Consider the following 23068-nt stretch of genomic DNA (forward strand, 5'->3'; position numbering starts at 1 on the left):
AAATCACTGGTTGGTACAGAGTACCAGTAGATCACCTCAGCCAATGGCTGCTTGCCGCTGTCGGGCTCAGACTGTCTGACGACCTCACAGATCCCTGCAGAGACAGACCTGTAAAGTTACTGTTTTTACCAGTGCAGTCTGGTGGTCTCTGTAGGTCCATAATGTCAGACACTTTGAATAACAATCGGAGCCTGTCGGTGGCAAAAACAAGCATGTTCAGTGGACGTACTCTGACGGGTGTAGCTGCCCCAAAGGATTCCATAGCAGCCACTGTTGCCTGGTCACGGCTGCTAACTGAGGGGATCTACTGGAGCAGTTCTGAAACTTTTTGTACCCTCCAGGCAAAACATGCTAAAATAGGGCTCATGTTTAAAGATGCTGGCCTAATCTGCAAGGAGCACATTCATTGTTAAAATAGGACCAAAACACCAAACAGCATGGCTCTTATCCAAGTGACACTGAACAGTGATAGTTAATTAGTGCTGCAGTTCCTTCATTTTTTTTTTTTATATAAATACTCGCTCCAGAGATGCAGCTCAACATTATCGTGTGTATAGCGGCTTGTTTTCTAACAAATGTACACTTATTCCACAGTACTTGATGTCTTTGACAGGAGGCTGCAGTTGCCACAAAATATTGCCTCACAGAATATGTGTCACCAGTTTCTCTAAAACAAACCGCAGCTAAAAATATCTCATTTAATTTACATTTTTTTAATTTGCTGTACTAAGATTACACTAAAACCAATTAAAAGATGTAAATACCAAGAAATCTAGAACAATTTGATTTAAAACAAGGCTGTCGGAGCCTCTGGGAGTTTGTCTGCCACCAGATTTCAGGATGATTTGGTGTGGAAACATGACAGACACACACACACACACACACACACTCACTCTACAGCACCATGACTAGCAGCTTTTGGAGCTGCTCCAGTAGCAGCTGGATCCTTGCCGTTGGTTTGCATTAACTCATGCTCTGAATGGCGCCCTTGTTCCTCGGTGGTGTGTGATGTGCGTGCTATCTCAGGTACTCGTACGTGTCTGCGTCCAGAGATATCAGGCCGAAGTGCGACAGCAGGCTCAGGAACGAGCGCGTCAGACTCATCACCGCCATCTCCCACCTGTGAAAGGAGCCGTGGCGTTAGTATTCGCTGGCTCCGGTCCGACGACAGGATTTGCGTTATTGACACAAGCTAAACGAGTCTTCACCTCAAAGCCACTTCAAACTTGATGCTCTCCCACGTGGCCCCTGCCCAGCGGAAGACCCAGAGCCGCGGCAGCATCCCCGTCCTCTCTGCCTGGATCTTCCCCCAGCCTCGCACCGCACTGAAACACAACAGGGACGTCATCTGTACCAAATGAGAAATGTACAAAGATAGCTGGTACATTCAGCGACTCACTTTTACCAAACACGGAGGACGGACGGACGCTGCTTTGAGGCTGAGATGTTTAGTCTGACTGGCACGGTAGTTACGTTACAGCTACTGCAGCCTGTTTTCTACTAGATCTACTGAACTCATTCTAAAACCTTTTGTACCTACTAGTCATGTCAAACCCAAATGATGTGCAAATGGAGCCCAGGTTTACAAATACTGACATTATCCTTTAACTGCACATCACTTTCTGCGACCACAGTGGGACCGGCGGCTGCACTGACCTCTTGGCCATGACAAAGTAGCGGTCGGCTGGAGCTCCCAGAGTGATGTTGATGCTTCGGACCGTGTTGATGTTCCGGAAGACGAGCAGCATCGGCCTGGGCATCGACTTTAGCACCTGCATGATGCTTTCGAAGCGCTTGACGGCCATTTCCTGCATGTAGGCCGTCTCCTCTTTGCTTATGATGTTGGCCAGACCCAGCTCCCGCATGTTGATGGGCCGCTGCAGCAGCATCTCGCAGAAAAGGAAGTACTCTGCAGAGCGTTAAGACAAAAAGTCACGTACAAATACACACCATGACAGATCATTATTATGAGGGGACATCTCTGCATTTACTGGCATGTTACATTCAAACACAAGTGCCCTCACCTTTGACGCCAAGGGCATTGGAGTACTTCTCCATTCCTGCCTCATCTCTCAGGACTATGGACCTCCACAGTTGACAGAGGGCCACTCTGTCGCTGGGGTAAAAGCTCACAGTTAGAGCTCAGAGCAAAGTACTGTCAGAGGTCGTTCCTGAACAGACTGGGGGAGGGGGAGGGGTCTTACTGTTGACCGAGGTATTCATACAAGCCGTGGTCCAAGAGCACCAACTCAGCCTTGTTATCAGGACCTCGTCTCACTAGAACTGCCAGCACAAACAGAGTGAGGACAATGGGAGGGGGGGGTCTGCCTGATGAACTCAAAATCACAATCCTGAAAACTTTATATTTTTTTACATTTTACCACCTTGGCATTGAAAAAAAAGAAACTGTTGTCACTGGGTGAGCTAAATATATTTCTATTCCCCTCCATTTATAGTTTAATAGTTTGAAGTGGCCAAAAATCTAAATCCAACCTACATCAAACTGAGAATCAAAGTGCCACTGATGGGTATGTGGTGTACGCAGGCAAAGAAAAAAGCCCACTGTCCATGCAGAGTTTCTGTGTTTCATGTGGTTTACACCTTCTCAAATACAAGCAGACAAAAGAATAAAAATCCTGCTGTCTCTCTTGTGCTAGTACAAAAAAAAAAACAGGTGCATGCTGGTCCTGTACCTGCACACCCACCCACCAGGTGACCCAACTCACAAACAAAACAAAGAAAATAACAGACAGAAAAAAAACGACAAACAATTAATCAGCTAAATCTAAATCTAATCTAAATAAAATAAATATATGCACTGTTGGCACCAATATAAATCTGTTCAACAAAGTCCCATCAGGTTAAACCTGAAGGATAAAATGTATTTGAATTAGAACCAAGCTGGAGTTAAAGTTTCTACTAAGCCAGAGGACAGGCTGACGGTGCTCTCTCAGGCAGTGCTTCACTACAAAGCAGAGGACGGAGCTCTCTAATGCTCCAGTGCATTTATTTCTACCAGAGACACAACACAGGTTTCACTTGTGTTGTCTGGAGAGCCACAAAAATAAATCAGTAACTGAAATAAAATAGAATTATTATAGTGTTTTATTATTTTATAGCCAGATCTAACCGTTGACAAATGGACGTGTTAGCGCCCTCTGGTGGACAAACTGTGCAACAGGAACAGTTTCTGAATAATCCTTTAACATGTCTTAGGTGTTCAGTAATAAGAAATACACATATAGTATACTGCTGCTGATCTAAAATACACTAATATTAGCTAAGCCTGGATCTATTATGGGCTGGTTAAACACAGTATGAAAGAGAACGGCATTATTAGTAACACACACACACACACACACACACACACACACACGCATACATTAATGTACCCACCATTTCCAGGATGAGGGTCTGCATGGATGAAACCAGTGTAGAATATTTGCTCAGCAAATGTTCTGATTAGTTTATCTGCAGTCTGAAAACCAAATATTTAAAAGAGGTGTTTCAGACAGCACCTGTGATAAAACTCCACTTTGAATATCATCTGTTGTGTAGAGTGCGTCAACTCACATCCTTCAAACTTAATCCTTGTCGTTTTATTTCCTCCACGTTGTTGATTTTGCATCCGCTGCAGAACTCCGCCGTCAACACCCTCTTTGGACAAAGTGAAAATGATTAAGAAGGTTTAGCCGAGCAAAAGGGTGCGAGTCCACGTGTTTTGCACCATTAACGGTGTCCTCACCTTGCTGGTTTGCTCCCAGAACACTTGGGGCACAACAACAAAGCTGAAGTGTTTCAGCTCCTCGGCGCACCTCTCAGAATTCCTGGCCTCATTCTCAAAGTCCAGCTCTTGAGCTAATGTACCCTTCAAGTCCTACGGAACAAAGTAAAGATTAACAATAACAACAACAGGCTAAAGAGCCCCCGCTCCTCTCACAGACAAATACGACCAGTTAACCAATACAGTGGTTTTCTGACCTTAAGAACCCATCGGAATCCAAAGCTGGGGTGCATGAACTTAACGATTTCCAGCAGGATCTCCAACGTTCTGATGTCACCATCAAACCGATCCCTGAGGTCGATGTACTGCACCTGTGGGGACCACCATTGAACAAAAACAGGCTTTGGAGGGGAAAATGCTGAATGTTTCGGTGCGATTCTGCACAGTAAACTTTCTGCAATCTATTCAGTATGACTTTGACTTTTTGGATGCTTTTCGCCTCAAAGCAGGCAAAAAAAAAAAAAAGGAAATGAAACTTTAACTCCGGTGCCAGAATGGGTGCTCACCTTCACAGCGACAGGAGTCCCATCAAACATTTCGGCCTTATGCACCTGAGCCAAGCTGGCAGCAGCGATGGGTTCGTGGTCAAATGTCTTAAAGAGCTGCTCTGGGCTTTTGTTGAAGTCTTCTTGGAAGAGATCATCCACCTGTTGATACAAACGCAGTCCTGAGAAGTTTCAAGCTGTCCTCTCTCTCTCTCTCTCTCACCGAGCCATGAGCCTCGTTTGTGCTGCAGTCCTCACCTCTTTGTACTTCCTGTTCAAGGCCCTGTCTTCCAGTATTCGCAGGGTGCGGATGTACTCGGGGGGTAGGAGGTGGTTGAAGGAGCACAGACCTTGGCCCAGTTTGATGTATATTCCCCCGTTCTTCACCGCTCCTTCCACCATGCACTCCGCCGCCCTCTGGTGGCACGCTGACATCCCGGCCAAGTAGGATGAGCTGCTCTAGCAGGGGAGGACGGCAGTGAGACACGACTGTCCACAGTAACACCCAAAATTAGACCAGCAGTCACGTTCAGGAGCGCGACTGCAGCTGCAGCCGAAGCCCTGCTGGGTAAAGCTGCCTCCACACACTTTCATTGCATCAAACTTACCTCGTCTAGGCCACGAAGAGCCACGTTGGTGGTCCACCAGTAATCCACAGAGATGAAGATTCCCACAGAGAGAGCTCTGAGGACACACAGAGGGATGAGAGCACTTCAGCGAGGTTTGTAACGAGACATGACTATCAAGAGACATTCATCATACTGCCAGTCCGGCAAGAGGAAACACATTTTCTAAAGTGTCGGTAATGTAACTTCATGTGATGATTCTTCTTCACTACACTTTGTTTTATCGTTTACCATCATCCAGTAAGTATGACTTGTAGCCACAGCAGCTGCTGTACTGCAAAAGCTCCGTAGTCTCACGTTAAATGTGAGCGATGAAGAATCAGAATTGAATTGAATCGTCACATCTGTTGACAGAGACACAGACAAACCTGCAGAAGCGACCAAATCCCTCAATCACAACCTTCATCTTCCTCCTCTCTCTCGGCCCCGACACAGCATACTGGACCCCCACCGCCGCGGGCACGCCGACAGAAAGGCCAACAAGTGTCTTCCACAGAAGCCCTCTGCGTGTACCTTCCCTGGAAGCAGGAAACAGCCTCGTTCATCTAGACGGCAGCATCATCATTGGCACAAGTCCATCTGTGATTACGGCCTGCAGCTACTTGGTACCTGAGTGAAGTGAACGACCTGGCTGTTTGGAGCGGGGAGCCGGGGAGCGGGTACCTTCGGAGCAGAGCCGTGTGATGCAGACACAGCCTCAGCTGAAGACAACAAAGAGCACTTCATGACAACGTTTGACTCTTTCAAATTCACAGTAAACCAGGCAAAGCATAGCAAGGTAAGTCTGGAGGACTCCTTCTGATTTGACACCCGGGGTGGAAATACAGTTTTATCCTTAAAACCTCTTATTGTACATATTTTAAATACATCATTTGAACTCTTGAACAGCCTCTCGTTGAGAGTGCAGGTTTCAGGCTTGTTGATGTAGCAAATACAACTTGAATACACTTTGGAGCGTCGGATTTATTCTGCTCTGGATTGCACGCTTTTATTCATTAAAAGCAATGTCCCCCGTTTAAACATCAAAATTGTTGATAATCATCCCTTTCTCATAATTCTCATTTCTTGGTTAAGTCCTGATTACTTCTTCCGTTGGTCCTGCTGTGATGGCCTTCTTTCCCCAAAGTCGCTCTGTGACTATTACAGCAAATTGTCACATTTGAGAGGCAAGAAAAGTGATTTACAACACTTGATCTATTATTAAATACATATCACTTATTCCATACCCTGTCCCCCTAGCTCCAAGCTAGATCTCACTAAAGGGCCCACTTACATCAAACTAGATTCACATGACAGGCCCAGATAGTGTTGTTGCAGGGGGGGGGGGGGGTCTAGATCAAGGCCAATAAGACCAGCCAGGATACTCTGCTGTTTTTCTTCGCTATTTACATCTGAGGGACAAAGTGTCTCCAGGGCTGATAAATGGATGTACGGATAGATAGCAGTGCTGTCAGTGAACTGAGCCACACTCACAGCACTAATGCCACCAGTGTCTGGAATCAGTGTGGGCTGTTACATAAAGGCGCATTTCACCTGTTAATCTAGCCTTAACCTACAACTGCTAACGGTAATGCTGCAAAAATTGTGAAATTAAGTTTAGCAACACTGACAAAATATGGACTCCACTGAAAGTAAGAATAACTCCTATGTCCAGCTTGTCTTCCACATATACTCAGCTGTGACTCTTTGACTCCTAGCATCAGTCCATTGGTGCTGTAGCTAACGTGACCAGCTAATGGCGTTAACGGCGCTAATTAGCCGTTGGTCAACGCCAGCTAGCGCTGCTATCAAACCGAGCTGTAATTAGTTAGAACAATGGTTTATTTACCGCTCTGTTGGTCTCCCCTGACATGCTTTCTGGTGTAATGAATTATGTCCGCCCGCAGTAGTGAATTATTGTACTGAATGCCCCCTTTGCCGGAGAACGAGGGACCGCTGCTGACTCCTCCTTTAAGAAGCGGAAGCTGCACACTAGCGAGCTTCCTATTGGCTCAGCCGAAGAGTAAGCAGAGACAGCGAGAGCGTGCCCTCCCATCTGCTTACTTCCGTTTTCGCTTGTTCTTTAAATGGTTAATTATAATCATTACATTCATTTCTTCATCTAAAAATATATGGAGAGTAAGTGATTAGAGTCACAATACATTTTAATCATGCAATTCATACTACTAATACAAAAAGAATGTAGTGTTGAATAAAAAAAATCTAATTATTCTGCTTTTATATGGTAAGGTAGTTAATATTTGTATCTTTCTTTGATGTTGAGAGTTTCTCCTACGTGATCACTACAAAAACTCTGCTTGGAGAAGTCTTGTGTCTTGAATGGTTTTTCCGCACAACAGTTTAGTTACCAAGTTAACAATTCATAAAACCACATCTACTCTTTCTCTTTCATTGAAAAATCCCAGAATCAATGACTATGTAAATATTGTTCATTTAAAACGCTTGACTTCTGGACACAGGATCTCTTCTTCAGTTCTCAGTGTATGTGCATTGGACATCACACTTGTCCAAGGTGGATATTGAACCTTTATTGGCTTCCAGAGTTGTTCCACAAAATCATGCTGCAGGTCTGCATCTCAGAATTAAAGTGAGCACAGAGGAACTTTCCCCCTTAAGCAAATGCATGCGAAACAAGAAGCTCTCCTTATTAACATACTGTGAGACTACTTTAAAGAGGTCTGACCCACAGAGTTACAGTAAAAAGTGTGGTGAGGGAGAGCAAGTCATCTGACTCCCGTGTCTATGTATGACCGTGTATGAATTATGAACTGTGCAACTTTACGGTGCAGCACAACATAAGTGGGCAGTGACTTATCTGGACAGTGCACTCTTTGGTAGGAGGTACCAGAATGATCAGTCATTGATTAAACAGGCTGCTTTGAGAGGTGCCCTTGTCCTTCTGATGTATTTACTTGTTATTCATGAAAAGTAAAAAAAAAAAGATGCTGATATGACCTTGAATGTCTGTTATTTAACCCATGCAATACGAACTAAGACATTTTCTAAGCTTGCTCCTGTTGGACAGGGCCTGTTGTATTTCAATGCACTTTAATAGCACAGGCTACATACTGTTGAGCCAATAGGTGATGATGAATCTACAGGTAAATGAGCCTGCTACCCCCAACAGTGCCACACGAGACGCATTGGTGGAGTATTATTCCTATGTTACATCACCTTACATCATGTAGGTCTCTACGGGTTCCTCTGTCCCATCTCAAGCTTTAGGGGAAGTTATAGGAAATAAAAAAAACAGGGGGAAGTGCAGGACAGCTTTTTTTTTATTCTAGTCAGATTTTGTTGGGATTTGCGTTTATAATATACTGTTGTGTCACAAAAGTAAGTTTTATGCCTGTCACATGTGCGTTGCTGTCAGTGTGCAAAATTAATTAGCAACGTCAAAGCAGCCGGATTTAGCCAGAACGAAACCGGAAGTACAGGTTGGCCTTCAACAGAAAAGTTCTCAAATCGCCCGCCTGCACAAAAAGATACAAATATGCAGATGACGTCCATAACAACAAGCATGCAAGATAATCGATGGGATAACCAGGGCACGTTTGTGGACAGTGTGTTGATTTTAACTCGATTAAATAAAAATTGTGGCGCTACTATTTTACCGCGGATTTTATTTTGAAATCTAAGTGTGAACTGTGTTTTCCTTGTGGCAGGCTGCGTGGTCTGCTACCGGATACTGTAGCGACCCGTGTCGCTGCAGTGTTGCGCTTTCCTGTTTACGGGCGGGAAGAGCGAACATAGCTGACAGTGGAGGCTACTGGGTTTAAATTGGCAGCACATTTGTTTTAATTCTCCCCTCATGCTGCTGGTTTGCGCGTTTTAATGATACACGGGGCACCGCGAGGTCTCGAGGATACGATTTAAGCGGGCCGTTAGTGAACGCTACAGGGGCTTTTGGAGAGTGCGGGGCAGATGGAGGATCCTCCTGCAGATTCTGGCGGTGGTGGCGGCGGTGCAGCAGCGGAGGGCCCCGCGGTGCAGGTGGCGGATATCTGCTGGCCGACCGGGGGTCTCCCTCTACGGCTTCTGGAGTGGAAAGTCAAACCCGGCTCTCTCGTCAACGTGGACTCCGTGCTAGCACTGTGTGCTCCCATAGCTCCGGAGAGGGGGGCAGAGGCTGCCAGGCTGCCAGAGAAGAAGGTGAAATCGGACCGTGCTGGAGTGGTCAAGGAGCTATGCTGTCAACTTGGACAAGTCATACCTCCCGGGTGAGTCACTGTGCTTGCTGTAGCTAGCTAGTGTGTGCTGCCCTGCCCCCTGCCCGGACAGGCTACAGGCAACATGTCAGCTGTAGTTTCGGTGCCGCTGCTGACTTGAGCCGCAGTGTAACATTAGCTAGCTAACGAGCTAGCATTGTTACAGCTCAGATACGTCATCCAGAGTGGCTCTCATCCCCACGCCCCTTTTTGGGGGAAAACAATCCCACTTACACGGCAGCAGCATCCACACTTAAACAAGCTGGTGTAAACTAATAATAACGACATGCCAAAGAGATGCTGTGTAGTTGGTTGCGGCAGGATTAAATCCCCAATCGCTGATCTCCGATTAGTCCCCCCGCCATGTCCTGAAAAAGATCCCGATAGAAGGTTTTATGGCTCCAAGCTACATGCTAACGCTACATGCTCGTGTGTTAGCCGCTGCTTCGCTCTCCTGCCGCCGTGTCACCTGTGTAGCAGCTCAGCTTATTTATAAAGAGATACCAACTTTACTGTCGTGAATTTAATGTGAACAGCTGTGCATTAATATTACCAGCACAGATGCTGTCAGTCAGACCGGGGAGGACCAATGGGCAGGACGGAGGCAGAGAGCCCGTGAGCGCTCGTCCTCTTGACACAATCACGGCAGCTAATAAGTGTATAAAGATTCATAGCCTGTTGAAGAATAGTTTATAACCGGACCCGTGTTCCTTACAGGCTTCTAACAGTTAACTAACAGAGCTCAGGCTACACTGACCCAGCTAACACATGTCAGCCTTAACTTAAAGGCTGTAACGTAACGTTAGCTGGCCAGTCAGAGCACAGTGCTAATGCTAGCATACTGGTAGTAGAGCAGGACTGAAAAGTAAAGTCTATCACTGGTCATTAGCTAACGTGGAGACTCACTAAGGTAAAACAGGCGTCGGTAGGACACCTGTGACCACTGAGTGGAGCTACTGACGGACCTGAACGCACCAGCCTCATGCTGGAGAGCGAAGGGACGTGGGTGTATATTTGCCTGACATTGTTTCTTCAGGTCATTTACACATTAATTTCTCTCAAGTGGTTTTTCTATTGGTTTCGTTTTATACCGCTGTTTTGCATTAAAGTTTCAGACTAAAGTGTGTAGCTCACAGCATCACTCACAGCTCCTGCTCCAGCGTCAAGTCAGGCTAAACAAACAAGGAGACTTTTGGCCACCACTTTCAAAATAAAAGTGTGTTGTTTTGGATGGACACTTTTAGGCGTTGCAAGTAGGCTGGAAATGAAAACCACCTGTAAGTGGAATTTGTACGAAGCGCTATATGATTTCTCGAATTGTTACTTTGATGTAGTGCGATCACGCGTTCAGACAAAACAGCCGTATTCTTTTATTCTGAAGGCAAAAGCACATGAAGTGTTGTCCGGTTTAGTTGTTCTTGACGCAGCCGTCCCCCGCGTGCACACCATGTGTTCAGGGTGAGCAGGCTGACAGCAGTCAGACATGACAGGTATTCATCATCTTAGGAACAGGTTTAATAAGCCCCAAAACTGTCAACTTGTTCACTGAAGTACACCTAATAAAAGAACAAGGGGTCCACTCTGCAGTCATGTGAGATTAGACATCATAAACACTCCTGGAAATGATCAGAACATTGACAGCTCTGATTCAAAACTTAAAACGAATGGCTGTGTGTTGCTTTCAGGTGCTCCTTGTAAACTCCCACTCCTGTTGTCAGATTTAGTTGTAAAGGCAGTAAAGCGCCCTCAGTCTGAAATAACAGCAAAATGGACACTGTGTCAGAAGTGACTGCTTTTATCAATCAGGTGGAGCAGAGGTACTTTGATCCGCAGCAGCTAAAGGAGAAGATTTGCTATCTATTTGTAATCTTTTTTTAAAACAGGTAGTAGCAGCTGTGGTGTCTTAATTACAAAGCATTAAGGCAAGCTACTCAGTACTGTAAATACAGACATGACTAGATTGACCACTTTTTCTCTAAGTGAAAACCCAACATTTGCCAGTTACTGGAAGCAAGTGACTGACAGAGTTTTGAGGGTCGCAGCTAATCTGTGAGCTACAAATGCTAAAACATGTCACGTCTAATAGACCAGGGCCCTGCATGCCTCAAAGCAAATGCTCATCTAATGAGAATCCTGCCAAAACGGGTGTGCTATTCTGCTTTACACTAAGTTTGCTTTTCTTTTTTTGTCTTCCAGGGGTGTGATCGTCAGAGTGGAAGAATGCAGTCACCCTATAGTGATGAAGGGTTTATGTGCTGAATGTGGCCAGGACCTGACTCAGTAAGGACACGCAAACACAGTCACTTTTTTTTGCTTTTTTTTTACACTTAAATGGAAACACGGATGTTTTTATTTTATTTTTTATTTTGGGGATGATGTGTTTGACACTTTTGCTCACACAATGACCCTGTCAGGGCACTGAAGTGGTCATAAAACATCCCAGTCACACAGTCACCTGACACGTCTCAGTGAAGAAACGATTTAGAACTGATACATGATTATTGTTTTTAAGGGTGTCCCATCCCTGTGCCTTTTGAAATGGACTAAATATATCCAACTGGAAGTGTTAGAAGTAGATTCTGTATAATTTAATACCATCAGGGGGCACCAGAGATCATACAGAGAGAGCTGAGTACAACTCAGGTCTTAAATCAAGTGCTCACACTCTGCTCTCTCCCTCATGTCAGTTTGATAAAGACAGATACATTTACAGCTCTCAGCCAGAATCCAAGACAGTCAATTTATTGCAGATTTTCTTAATATTAGGACACATGTGCCATTGTATTATCAGAGTCAGGTAAAAGTGTGTCTGTTATTAAAGGTGCTGCTCAAAAGGTATGTGGAACTGCAAACAGTCAGCCAAATCATCTGTGCTCACAACAAAACTTCTGCTCTAATCACACCAGTAACTGCTGCTAAGCTGAACATTTTTTGATTTGCAAGTTTGTTAGGACTTTTTTTCCCTGTCGCAATGTGTTCAAGGACGCAAGAGATGCACAGACCGCAAAACGCGGACTCCTACTCTTTTTTTTTCTTCTTTTTTTTCCCCCTCTCCCTCTCAGGCTGCAGAGCACGAATGGGAACCAGCAAACTCCCATCTCCACAGCAACAGTCTCCATGGTGCACAGTGTCCCCGAGCTGATGGTCAGCTCAGAGGTGAGTCACATGATGGAGATAACTGGAAGACTGGGCTAGTAGGACAGAAATACTTCACATTCGTTGCATTATAAGATCTCTATGTGAACGTGTGTGCATTGCTCTTAGACGAAGTGTCCTGCAATATTTTCCCAAGATATTTCATAGTCTGTGGAGAGTTTTTGAATTGTGCTGATATTTGTTATTTTATTTTTTTATTCAAACTTAATACTCAGTGTTTCCAGGGGCATTTCAAATATTTCAGGGTGGAAAATCTTTGGTGTATTTAGAGCATATAACTCACAAATAAAAAGCAGTTAATCACAAAGCGTAAAAAGAATAAAATGATAATATGCTGTAATTAATGGACTATTCATAATTAAGTATATATACGTCAGAAGCACTGCAAATTTTCAAAAACACAGCGTGTTGCTCAGGTTTTTCTGCCAATCCGTTGATTATCTTCATTCACTCCAACAGCAAGCAGAACAACTGGGCAGGGAAGACCAGCAGAGGCTCCACCGGAACAAAAAGCTGGTCCTGATGGTGGATCTGGACCAGACGCTGATCCACACCACCGAGCAGCACTGCCAGCGGATGTCTAATAAGGTATTATTCCGTCATACTGTAGTTATTTACTTTTTTTTTGATAGGGACGGTGCTTTAAAACATAGTTCCAATACAGAGAATGGAGCTGATGTGGTGCAGCGTCTAGAGCTAATGCTGATTTTCAACTCCTGTCTCTAACTTGGCTTAGCGTTATTAAAATATACAGCTTTCAGTGTCATAAAGCCACAATACACTGCAGATATCACTATTCTGTGCTGTCATCACTGTGATGATAAGTGCTTCACCTCGGGCTGCACAGATCTCACGATGAACACATTTCCTGCCTCCTGAAAGAATTAAATTAGTAAGGGTTAGGGTTCGTATATTTTAAGCCATGCACTGTTTGCATCCCTGTTTGCTTGCTACAGTAACGGACTTCTTCTTCGCTGCCGTTGTCGGTGAATTGCTACATTCGTCAGCACGTCACTGTAAACTGTTCATGGGCAGAATAGGGTGGAACTGATGTCACAATGTATATTGCGCCAGCCACATCCACATCTTGCTGCGTGTGTGCAGTACAAAGTGGTCAAGAACTCTAAGGGGTACTTTTTAAATTCATGAGCCTTGTAAATCTAAAAACATGTGTACTTGTGTAAACCTGATACTGGTCTAACAGCAGGCCTGATGTCCGTGTTTAGCAGCCAGGATGTTTCACCAGGACTCACTGTCACTGTCAACCCCTGAAACAAGGTTGCTTCTCTGCTCTCTCTATGACAGTTTGCTTTCCACCCAGCCTTTGAGTGCCCATTCAGAATAACTATAAGCACTTTTGGTTGTGACAAGCATGATAGTGTCGTCTGGGTTTCTGCCACACAGGAGGAGGGTGGGTTGAGAGTTATTCTCCTGAGCTAGATCAAAGGGCAGTCTGCCAGTGTAATGCCAAGGGCTCAACAGAAATGACTTTGATTTTAGTACATGCTGTCATTTGCACACTTCTGGTGCAGTGTCACTCTCCATTCACCACTAGAAACACAGTCTACTAGTTCTTTGGTAAAAGTGCTTTGCATTGACCGTTTTCATCTTTCCGCCATTATTTTAATGTTACTTTAATAGCAGATGCTGAGACCTAAATGTGTGTGTCTCCTGTCATTTCCTCCAGGGCATTTTCCACTTCCAGCTCGGCCGAGGAGAGCCTATGCTCCACACACGACTACGCCCACACTGCAAGGAGTTCCTGGAGAAAATCGCTAAACTCTATGAGTTACACGTCTTTACATTCGGGAGCCGACTTTACGCACACACCATTGCCGGTAATGGACTCGTTGCTTTGCATTCTGTTGCACTTTGACATCAATAAAAGTGGCTATATAATTGGTGCCTATAATGTGGGAGAAGTGTTGTAAAATGCATTCAGGTTCTGGCATTGTGGGAGCACCTTGGTCTTGTACTTGTACTGCCTGTTTGTGTCCATAAGAGGGAAGTGTTTGCTCATGTTTTGTGTTCCAGCTGATGTTGTATTGGTTCACTGTTGTCTAATGTCTCTATGTGTCAACTTCACGCAGCAGGGGAGCTCAATTTTAAAAATGCAGGTTAAGGCAGTTTATGTTTAGCTTTAACATTGAGGTACTTGACGCTCCTCCCATTTCCAGCCTAGTTTTTAGCAGCATTTGGTCGGGAGCTGACTGATGCTGGTTTCCCTCTAAATGAACGTATTTCATTTCACGATTCAAGGCGGGACCATACTGAAGTGCAGGTAGTGATTTTTATATACTGTCTTTTTAGTATTCAGGCTACAGTCGTTCATCACACTGCATATAATAGAAGCAGCCCCGGCCCAGTACTGTTCTGCCCCTATATGATGAATGTTTAATGCCCTTTGGATTGGATTTTACTGCTGGCCCTGGTGCAGGGAGGTTGGCATGTTTCAGTGCACTGCTCCAGCTATTGACTTCTCCAGCTCCTATTGTGGTTAAAGGAGAGGGCTGTTTTGGCAGGGTCAGCCTCTGTCTCTGTCCAAGGTTTCATCAAACTTCTTTTCAGACACAGTAAGAAAGTATCGCTCAATCCTCTGAGAATATACTGGAGAGAAAGTCGTGAAAATGTCTTAAAATGAGAGAAAAAGCCTTTTTCTGTGAGAGTTGATAGTTTTGTTAACGTGTCATAGAAAAGGTGGAGAAATAAAGCAGCTTATTATGTTTAATGCTTAATTTTACCCCTTTTTATTTTCTTTTTTGTAGGCTTTCTGGATCCCGAAAAGAAGCTTTTCTCTCATCGGATCCTCTCTAGGGACGAATGCATCGACCCCTTCTCCAAGACGGGGAATCTTAGGTGGGAAGTGCCTTCTGCTAAAGATGACAACTAATTCAGATGCTGGCAGTTTATTCTGTGGTGGCCCTGCACCTGTCCACTCTCTAGACATCATCTTACTCTGCTTCCTTTTCGCATAGCTAAAAATCACAGTATGTCTCATTTGGGTTTCTTAGGAAATGATGGGATGGTTTGTTAGCTTCTATGACTGTTTGTACCACTGACAGTCTGTCTGTGTTGTCAGTGACCGTAGACAACAGAGAGAGTAGAGATCTGTTAGTTTCTCTCATTAACACATATAATGCAATATCTTAATATTGAAGTGCCCCTCATTTTCACTGCAACATCACTACAGCCAAAGATGGTTAAATAATGGCTTCACGGTTTTTATCTGGAAACGTTTGGACATCTGCTAGTTTCTTATGCGTGGTTTTCCTGACAGGAATCTTTTCCCTTGTGGCGACTCGATGGTCTGCATCATCGACGACCGAGAGGATGTGTGGAAGTTTGCACCCAACCTCATCACTGTGAAGAAATACATCTACTTCCAGGGCACAGGGGACATCAACGCTCCCCCGGGTTCACGGGAGGCTCAGATGGCGAGGAAAGGTACCGCGGCCACACACCCCAGACAACATGACGGTCTTGTAGGAAAGGCCCTGTTGCGTCAAATTTGGTTGACGTTTTATGCAACACTGAGGGTCAAATGGACAGCCAAGAATGCGCCGTCCAGTGAGTCCTTTCCAGTACTCTGCACATTTCCCTGTGAGTGGCGCTTATAGCTGAAGTTAACAAGCCAGTCAGTCCACAATCACCGATCTTGAGCCGGTTCCTAGTGCTAATGCTGAGGGTTACAGCAGAGTCCGTTACATAGTTGGAAATAGAAGCACGGGGTTGACTGGACTGTATCTCACTGGCACTCAGCTCTGCACAGAGTTAGTCATCTTATTGCACTTCACTTGGTGTCAAACTCTTTTAATTATGGTAAAAAATCTCTGCTATGTTATGAGTACACTGAGTAGTAGCCTTGTTAATGGCAACTGCTATTAATGAGTGAATATTACCAGTACGGACCTGAGATTCATTTTGAGAATTTATTTATACACTAAATATAGATAATATATAGTTTTTAAATTACAGATATTTTTTGCACAGGTGATCGATCACAGTTCTGAATTAGTGTGGCAGTATTAAACTGAAGGTAAGGACAGGAGCAGTGAGGTGAATACTTGATGATTGTAGGAAGAAGAAGAGAGAGAGGAGAACATTTTAACAGTGGCTCTGAGAGCTCCAGCGGAAAGGACATGAGAAACGGAGGCAGACCGCTCTCCACGCTGGCCGGTTCTCAGCCTCCACGTCATCCGCTACAGTCGTTGAACATACAACTTGTCGGGTCAAATCTGATGTCTGAAGACCAGTGGAAATACATCACATAGTTCTAGCGTAATATAGATTAATTACTAAATTTATTATTTATTTATTTATTAATTTATAACTAAATTCCAAGCAAACTCTATTTAAATGGCCAAAATTTAGCAACTGCAGTTTTTTTTTTTAGTTGTGATTAATGTAATCCAAAACGGTTCATTTATTTGATCATTTCATATGCAACATTGCACACATTATTGTATTCAAATATGCAGAAACATTGACAAAAATGCCTCTATTAATATTCAACGAATCACAAGCCCTAATGTGCATTATTCCAGCTGCCTTTGTATGCTGAGGTAAAAAAAAAAAAGCATTTTTTTTAAATTAATACTGTGCAGCAACCCTGCAAATGGTTATCTCAGTACTCAACTTAATATAATCTGTTTAGAACTGTTCACTTAGCCATGGGAAAAACGCCTGTACTGGTTAAACCCAATTCCCCTTGTACGCACCTGGGAAGACAAATGGAGTTAACATATATATTGACAGCCTTTCTGTATATTTAGGTAAATGATTAGCCTACTAGGTCCCTTGGTCATCATTTATTATCGGTAACCACCTAGGCTAGACCCACAGCATAAATACTCGTCAACACTGAATTTATGTTCAGCCAGCATCCTTAGTTCACATGGGGAGTCTGCACATCTCCATCCATAAACCTCATCGGGAATCAAAGGTACCCGTAAATGAACAAGGACCAACAAAACTGCCTTAAAGAATTCCAATACTTTCACCGCTCTGTGTCCCTCTGTGTCGAGCTCATAAAGGGGATCCTCTCAGAGACACTCCGGTATTCTCTTCATTATCATCAGTAGGAAACAAGCTGCCCGGAGCCAGCCAGTGTGTCTCCTTGGGGGCTGTTGTAGTAACCCCCTCATTTACACCCACTCCCTGGCTGTCACATCAATTAGTGGTAATTCCTGGTTGTACCGATCCCATGTTACAACAGATAGTTGTTGGCTCAGCAATGGCCTGTATATTTTTTACTCAAGCTTCAATTTGCCCAAAGCACCTTTGGTCCAGTGGAAATACAAACTCTTTGGATATAATGTTTTTGTCCTAGAGCAACTCTCTTACTGCTTTGCAAGTCAGATAGTTAAAGCAAACGTCTATCTATACAAGTTCTCATAATTGCAATCACATGAACAACAGACACACATTTACATAAAGGATTTTACTTAATCAGCATTTCTCTTGGTGGCAGTTATTGTGTTTTAGTAATACTATTTACAATTGCAATTATATTTCTAAAAGAAACACAGTATTAAGTAAAGATACTGGTTGATTCATAATGTGGAGTTTTGAAACTAATTTTAAAATTTGAATAATTCACTAATTTGCATTTAAATATTCTTTGTTGGCGATTCATGGCCAATTCCAAAAATGTTTGAATTAAATATAAAAATACTGATGCGAAGCTTCAAGCACATTTGTGTCCTAGTATACTCTTGACAGCAGTATAAAGTCCATAAAGGGTTTTTGAGAATGTATTAAACATTAAAAAGTTTTTCTCCCTATCTAATTGGCTGCATTCTTCTGAAGGCTTGTGTCCACTGGCCCAAGCCTACTTTAGCTGCCCTCCATCCAGGCACACAGCACGCACGCTTCTTTTGAATAAGCATAAACGTATTACGTATGATGGAGGTGTATGTTATGCAGAGTTTACAGCACATATTTCTGACTCATTCAAAAATGATATACTTCCAAAAACCACAATTCTTATTTGTCGAGTTTGACTCTCTCAGTATCGGCTCTACTGTCTTGTTGATTTTTTTCTGTGTTGCTGACAGGTTATCACTTGACAATTTTATTTCACACTCAGATAGAGTCACTTGCCCTGGAGTGACTCAGTGTACTCTGAGGACTCTGATTTGCCTTAGAGGAAGATTCTACAACAAGAGGTGTTTGTCAGCACGCACAGCCAGAGCAGCTCTGTCTTCCTGAGCTAAAATCTGGGCTATCTTCTGGGTAAAATGGACAAGTGTAAAATGTGAGGGAGGTTATTGCTAAGAGGTTTATAACCACAGGGTCACAGACTGTCCAGAATGCATTAATGCTAAGTAACATAACCATCACTGTCAAATGGTGGGTGAAATCTGAAACAGGTGGCTACAGTAAAAGAGATCAAAAAATACAGATGAAATAACTTTTTATAATGAATAACATGAGCTTTAATCATATCTTTTTTTAAAAAACCAACTTATTCCTGTGATTATTATTATTATCATAATAATTAATTTTATCTTGCATATTTTGGCGCTCCAGGGTTGTCAGGAAATTCTTGCAAATTCATCTGATGAACTCAAGAATCCTTCAGTCTTTAGCTGCTCTTATTGTCACTGATCCTGAGGCATGTGTCCTTGATTTCAGCGTGGTCACCTTGTCTTGTTCCCACAGGAGGCTCGTCAAGTCGATCAGCAGAGAGCGCAGAACCAGCAGGGACGTCAGGTGCCGATGAGCAAAATAATGGTCCCAGGAAAAGGGCGAAAGACCAGAGCACATCTGGAAAAGAGGAGTCCACAGCATCTCAGTCTTCTCAGGGAGCACCAACAAATGAACGGACACATCCCACGGGGGTTGTGGAGGATGAATCAGGACAAGACAAAAGGCCCGACACTGAGGCTGAGTCCGGGGCGGGGTTGAGGGAAACTCAGGTGGGTGACAAAACAAATGTTAAGGAAGATGATAGCAACAGGACATTGGTGACACAAGAGGCACAGGACAGTGCAAACTCGACAGCGGTGAGCCATGAGTCCAATAACTTTGACTTTGACCTTTCCAGTGACAGTGACAATGACAGTGACTCCATTACAGAAAAGCCTCCCTCGTCGGAGAGCGACAGTGAAGGCAAGTCCTGCCAGGCGAAGAAGCCTGGGCAGGAACAACTCACGCAAGAGCCTGCTGATGAAGATGGGCCAAGAGAAGGGGAGAGCAAAGGTCAGAGCGAAGGCGAAACCAGCTGCGACACAACCGAACCCTCAGGAGTTCTTCTCCCCGACCCAGAGCTGGGAAATGGCTGCTCAGAAAGGAGAGAGCCAGAAACCGAGTCCCAGAATAGTGAACAATCTGGGGTCACCATGGGGGAGGAGCTGCTGGACCAGAGTATGGAGGACGAGGAGGAGGAGGAGGAAGAGGAAGCTGATAACGACCAGGACGATCACCTGATCTACCTGGAGGAAGTGCTGGAAAGGATCCATGGAGAGTACTACGCACGATACGAGGCCTACCTGAGAGAGGAGGCCTCGGAAACGCCAGACATCCGCAAGATTGTCCCAGAGCTGAAAGGCAAGACACTGGATAACACGACGATAGTGTTCAGTGGCCTGTACCCGACCAACTACCCCATGGAAAGGACCCGAGAATACTACCACGCCAAAGCACTGGGGGCCAAGATTGGCAAGCATCTTGTTCTTAACTCCCAAGATCCCAATCGGACAACGCATCTCATCGCAGCAAGAGCTGGTATGTAGAAGTGTTTGTATGCTGTTGAGCGAGCATACGGCAGTATCACAGCAGAGTCATCTTTAGTGCTTTTTGTGACCTTTTCCTGCATATTTTCATTTTCTTTTTCTCTTTTAGTATCTGTGTGTTGGAAGGATTCATAATTGATGCAAGTTTTGGTTTGCTAATGAGACTAGAATTCAACAACGGTCATGCAAGGCCTGTTTAAATCCCGGGCTTACTAACATATTGGCAGCAATAATTGAGATTGAATGCGTCAGCTATTCCAGTAGAGCGTCTGCCAGTGTGATGAGCACATATGAGAGCAAGGACGGGTGTACCACTGTAGAGACCTTGGTTAAATTCCTGGCACTTCTAAACAGCAGCAGTAGGAAATGTATTGTATTGTTTGGTACGGTTTAAATGGAGCGAACAGTAAATAGCGAGGCTGATGAAATTGTGCTTCAGTGTGTGCATGAATTGTATCCTGTGAGTCACCTGTGTGAAGGTAGGCGTCTGAATCCAGTTCAGGAATGGCGGACTCCGCCACTGCCATTAAAAACTACTGAGCAGAGAAGTAATTACAGAATGTTAATACATTGCATGGCTAAAAGTAGTATTAAAAATGGGGTTAAGGTTCATGACAATGTTAAGTATTAGAACTTTTCTTTCTTTATTTATTTTGATAATTAAGTTGTGATGTGAAGATGGATATGAACACAGTTGGCAGTGTTTTGCATGTAAAGCAAGGATCATATTGCGGAGTGCCTGCAAGATTAACCAGTTGTGGGCCTCTGTGCTCCTCACCTGCCACCTCCTTTTGAAGTTCCCCTGTGAACAATTGGCCAAAATTTGATTAACGCAACTTTAAATGTCACTTATAATTGATTTTCCGCAGGTCCTGGTCTGTAATTAGTCCTACTTGATTGACAGAAACATAGTTCAGTGCATTCTGACTTTAGAGAACCACATGAATGCTGGAGGCTATGTTTGTGTTTGTTTGACCCAGATTATGCTGAGGCTGTTCATGTACTGCCTCTGGATGGGGCCTGACCCATCGTGAGTAAACCTGTTAGTTCCCAAATGTCCTGATTTGCTTTGAGTCGTGCCAGTTGTTTGTGAAGCACACTGCCAGCAGAAATGTCTATTACCTCTTTGTACATTTTCTGGTAGTTTGCAAGATACAAACAATGCTCAGCTTAGAAGATGCTATTCTATCTGAAGGGTAACAAAAGTGGAGTCTTGCTTTTCTTGCTACCAATCCAATTTACTGTCTGAACACAAGCACAGGAAGCGGCAGCGTTGCCTTTGGAGCCAGCACGCATCAGTCAGAGAAAATAAAAGCCAGGCAAAGCTGGAATGAGGTCATTTTGAGCAGTAGGTCACTCAGTCTAGAAAGAGATGCTGAAAATGCTCCTTGCGTGGTCAGAACAGCAAATCAAATGTGTTTATATAAGGTATATAATCCCACCCTCTTCAGTGACCTCTACAGGTCCTGCATGATTCCCAACTCACTAACTAAGATGGGCACAAAAAAAGAAAATCATTCTGTTTTAATGCACAAACCGATGACGCAAAGTTTGTTTTTGATGATAATGCATTTTTTATTCCCTTATTGCACACTGTAAACCTACTGAAGAGGAAATCTTGCAAGAACAGTGGTAGTCGATATGTGAACAAGCATTGGATTGTTAGCCATGCGTGACGAAAATAACCCAGGGTTAATTATCCCTCTAGACTTTCTGTGTCAAACATCAATAAGTCTTATTCAAGCACAAACACTACTCTCTGTGGATTTATCCACAGAAAACATGGCTTTTTGGATTTCTAAGAAAACAACAACTCCAGTGACTCCAGAAGACAAATGTTCCTTTTTATCTTTCTAATAATATCGGCCGAGCAATTATTTTCTCTTTTCTTTTCCAGGGAAGTCAGTCTGATCATTGATCTGAAGTATTCAGTGTGCGTATTTGGCGATAGCTTTTGATTGTAAGGTCAAAACCTGTTCCCATGTCCACCTTTCGCTCCTGTCGCCCAGGCACCGAGAAGGTTCGTCAGGCACAAGGCTGCAAGCACCTCCATGTTGTCAACCCCGACTGGTTGTGGAGCTGTCTAGAGCGCTGGGAGAGGGTGGAGGAGCAGCTGTACCCACTAAAGGAGGACTATTCCAAGACGCCAAGGTAACGGAGCTGATTAATGAGCCAGAAGCAATATCAGAACTACCAGGAACACAAACTTAAAAGACAATACAGATATTTGTTACATTTTAACTGCAATACATCAAAATGTTTCCTGAAGACGAGTCCAAATCTGAGATCTTTTTCTCGCCCGTTGAAGGAGTCCAGCAGCGTTCCCCGACAATCTGGGCTCCATGCAGAAGCCTATTTTCCACCCAGCTGCCATCCATCACAGATCCCCGCCTCCAGCCCCCGAGGTTCGGACGTACGACCCCGTCACAGGGAAGCTGATCCGCAGGGGCCCTCAGGTGTCGCGGCCGCCACCCTACCTCCAGGCGTCCGGGTCTTTATCGCTCTCTGATCACAGAGGGCAGTCTTGTCTCAGGTGAGAACAGAACTGGAGCAGAGTGCAATGTAATATTAAAATGTTGATGCTATGATATAAAGGTAATGTATTATGTGGGTTATTTTAGTTATTAGTTAATGTCATGATAATATAACATGATAGAGATGATAAAGCACTTGTTTTTCCTGGTTTACTGGTGGACTGTTTTGTAAAAAGATTTGGAATAAACACTCATATAGGGGAACTTCTGTGCTCATCAGAATAACAGCAGGGGTTTCATATACACTAATATTTATAAAGCATTAGACTACAAAAACCAAGACACCCTCCCTTTCCAAGCAGTCTCAGTGTTGTTGTTTGATCCGCACCAGAGTTTGATTGGCAACTTCCGTGTTTGAGCCTCCTGTCTAGTAAACAGCCACGTCTTTCACACTCCTCATGGGGTCTCCAGGCTCAAGCTGGGACGGCCCCGATGACATCACAAAGCACCTCTAGAGCCACATAATACATTATACAACATGGGGCCGCGCTATATGGCCAAAATCTCATATCCCGATGGTCATATATACTCCCGACATC

General features: G+C 44.1%; 2 protein-coding genes across 2 annotated transcripts in view; one reads left to right on the top strand and one right to left on the bottom strand.

Annotated features, from left to right (window-relative positions):
* Positions 1-490: 490 nt before the first annotated feature.
* On the bottom strand, positions 491-6832 carry adck5 (aarF domain containing kinase 5). Its single transcript, XM_070846578.1, has 15 exons — positions 6724-6832; positions 5505-5596; positions 5264-5413; positions 4878-4953; positions 4528-4728; positions 4291-4431; positions 3982-4095; positions 3746-3877; positions 3574-3657; positions 3397-3478; positions 2205-2283; positions 2025-2116; positions 1657-1909; positions 1209-1325; positions 491-1120 (listed from the first exon to the last, which is right to left on the bottom strand). The coding sequence occupies exons 1-15, from the start codon at positions 6745-6747 to the stop codon at positions 1018-1020; spliced, it is 1740 nt and encodes a 579-aa protein (XP_070702679.1). The 5' UTR covers positions 6748-6832; the 3' UTR covers positions 491-1017.
* A 1806-nt stretch (positions 6833-8638) lies between these two features.
* The window catches only part of ctdp1 (CTD (carboxy-terminal domain, RNA polymerase II, polypeptide A) phosphatase, subunit 1), a 64425-nt gene continuing 49995 nt past the window's right edge, over positions 8639-23068 (top strand). The window contains exons 1-10 of the mRNA XM_070847035.1: positions 8639-9115; positions 11300-11383; positions 12166-12259; positions 12719-12847; positions 13947-14097; positions 15025-15115; positions 15537-15703; positions 18923-19987; positions 22005-22146; positions 22304-22528. Coding sequence (XP_070703136.1) covers positions 8820-9115; positions 11300-11383; positions 12166-12259; positions 12719-12847; positions 13947-14097; positions 15025-15115; positions 15537-15703; positions 18923-19987; positions 22005-22146; positions 22304-22528 — 2444 coding nt within the window. The 5' untranslated portion in view covers positions 8639-8819. The remainder of the gene's footprint in view (positions 9116-11299; positions 11384-12165; positions 12260-12718; positions 12848-13946; positions 14098-15024; positions 15116-15536; positions 15704-18922; positions 19988-22004; positions 22147-22303; positions 22529-23068) is intronic.

The sequence above is a fragment of the Pempheris klunzingeri genome, chromosome 16, assembly GCF_042242105.1.
Source record: "Pempheris klunzingeri isolate RE-2024b chromosome 16, fPemKlu1.hap1, whole genome shotgun sequence".
Lineage (NCBI taxonomy): Eukaryota > Metazoa > Chordata > Actinopteri > Acropomatiformes > Pempheridae > Pempheris > Pempheris klunzingeri.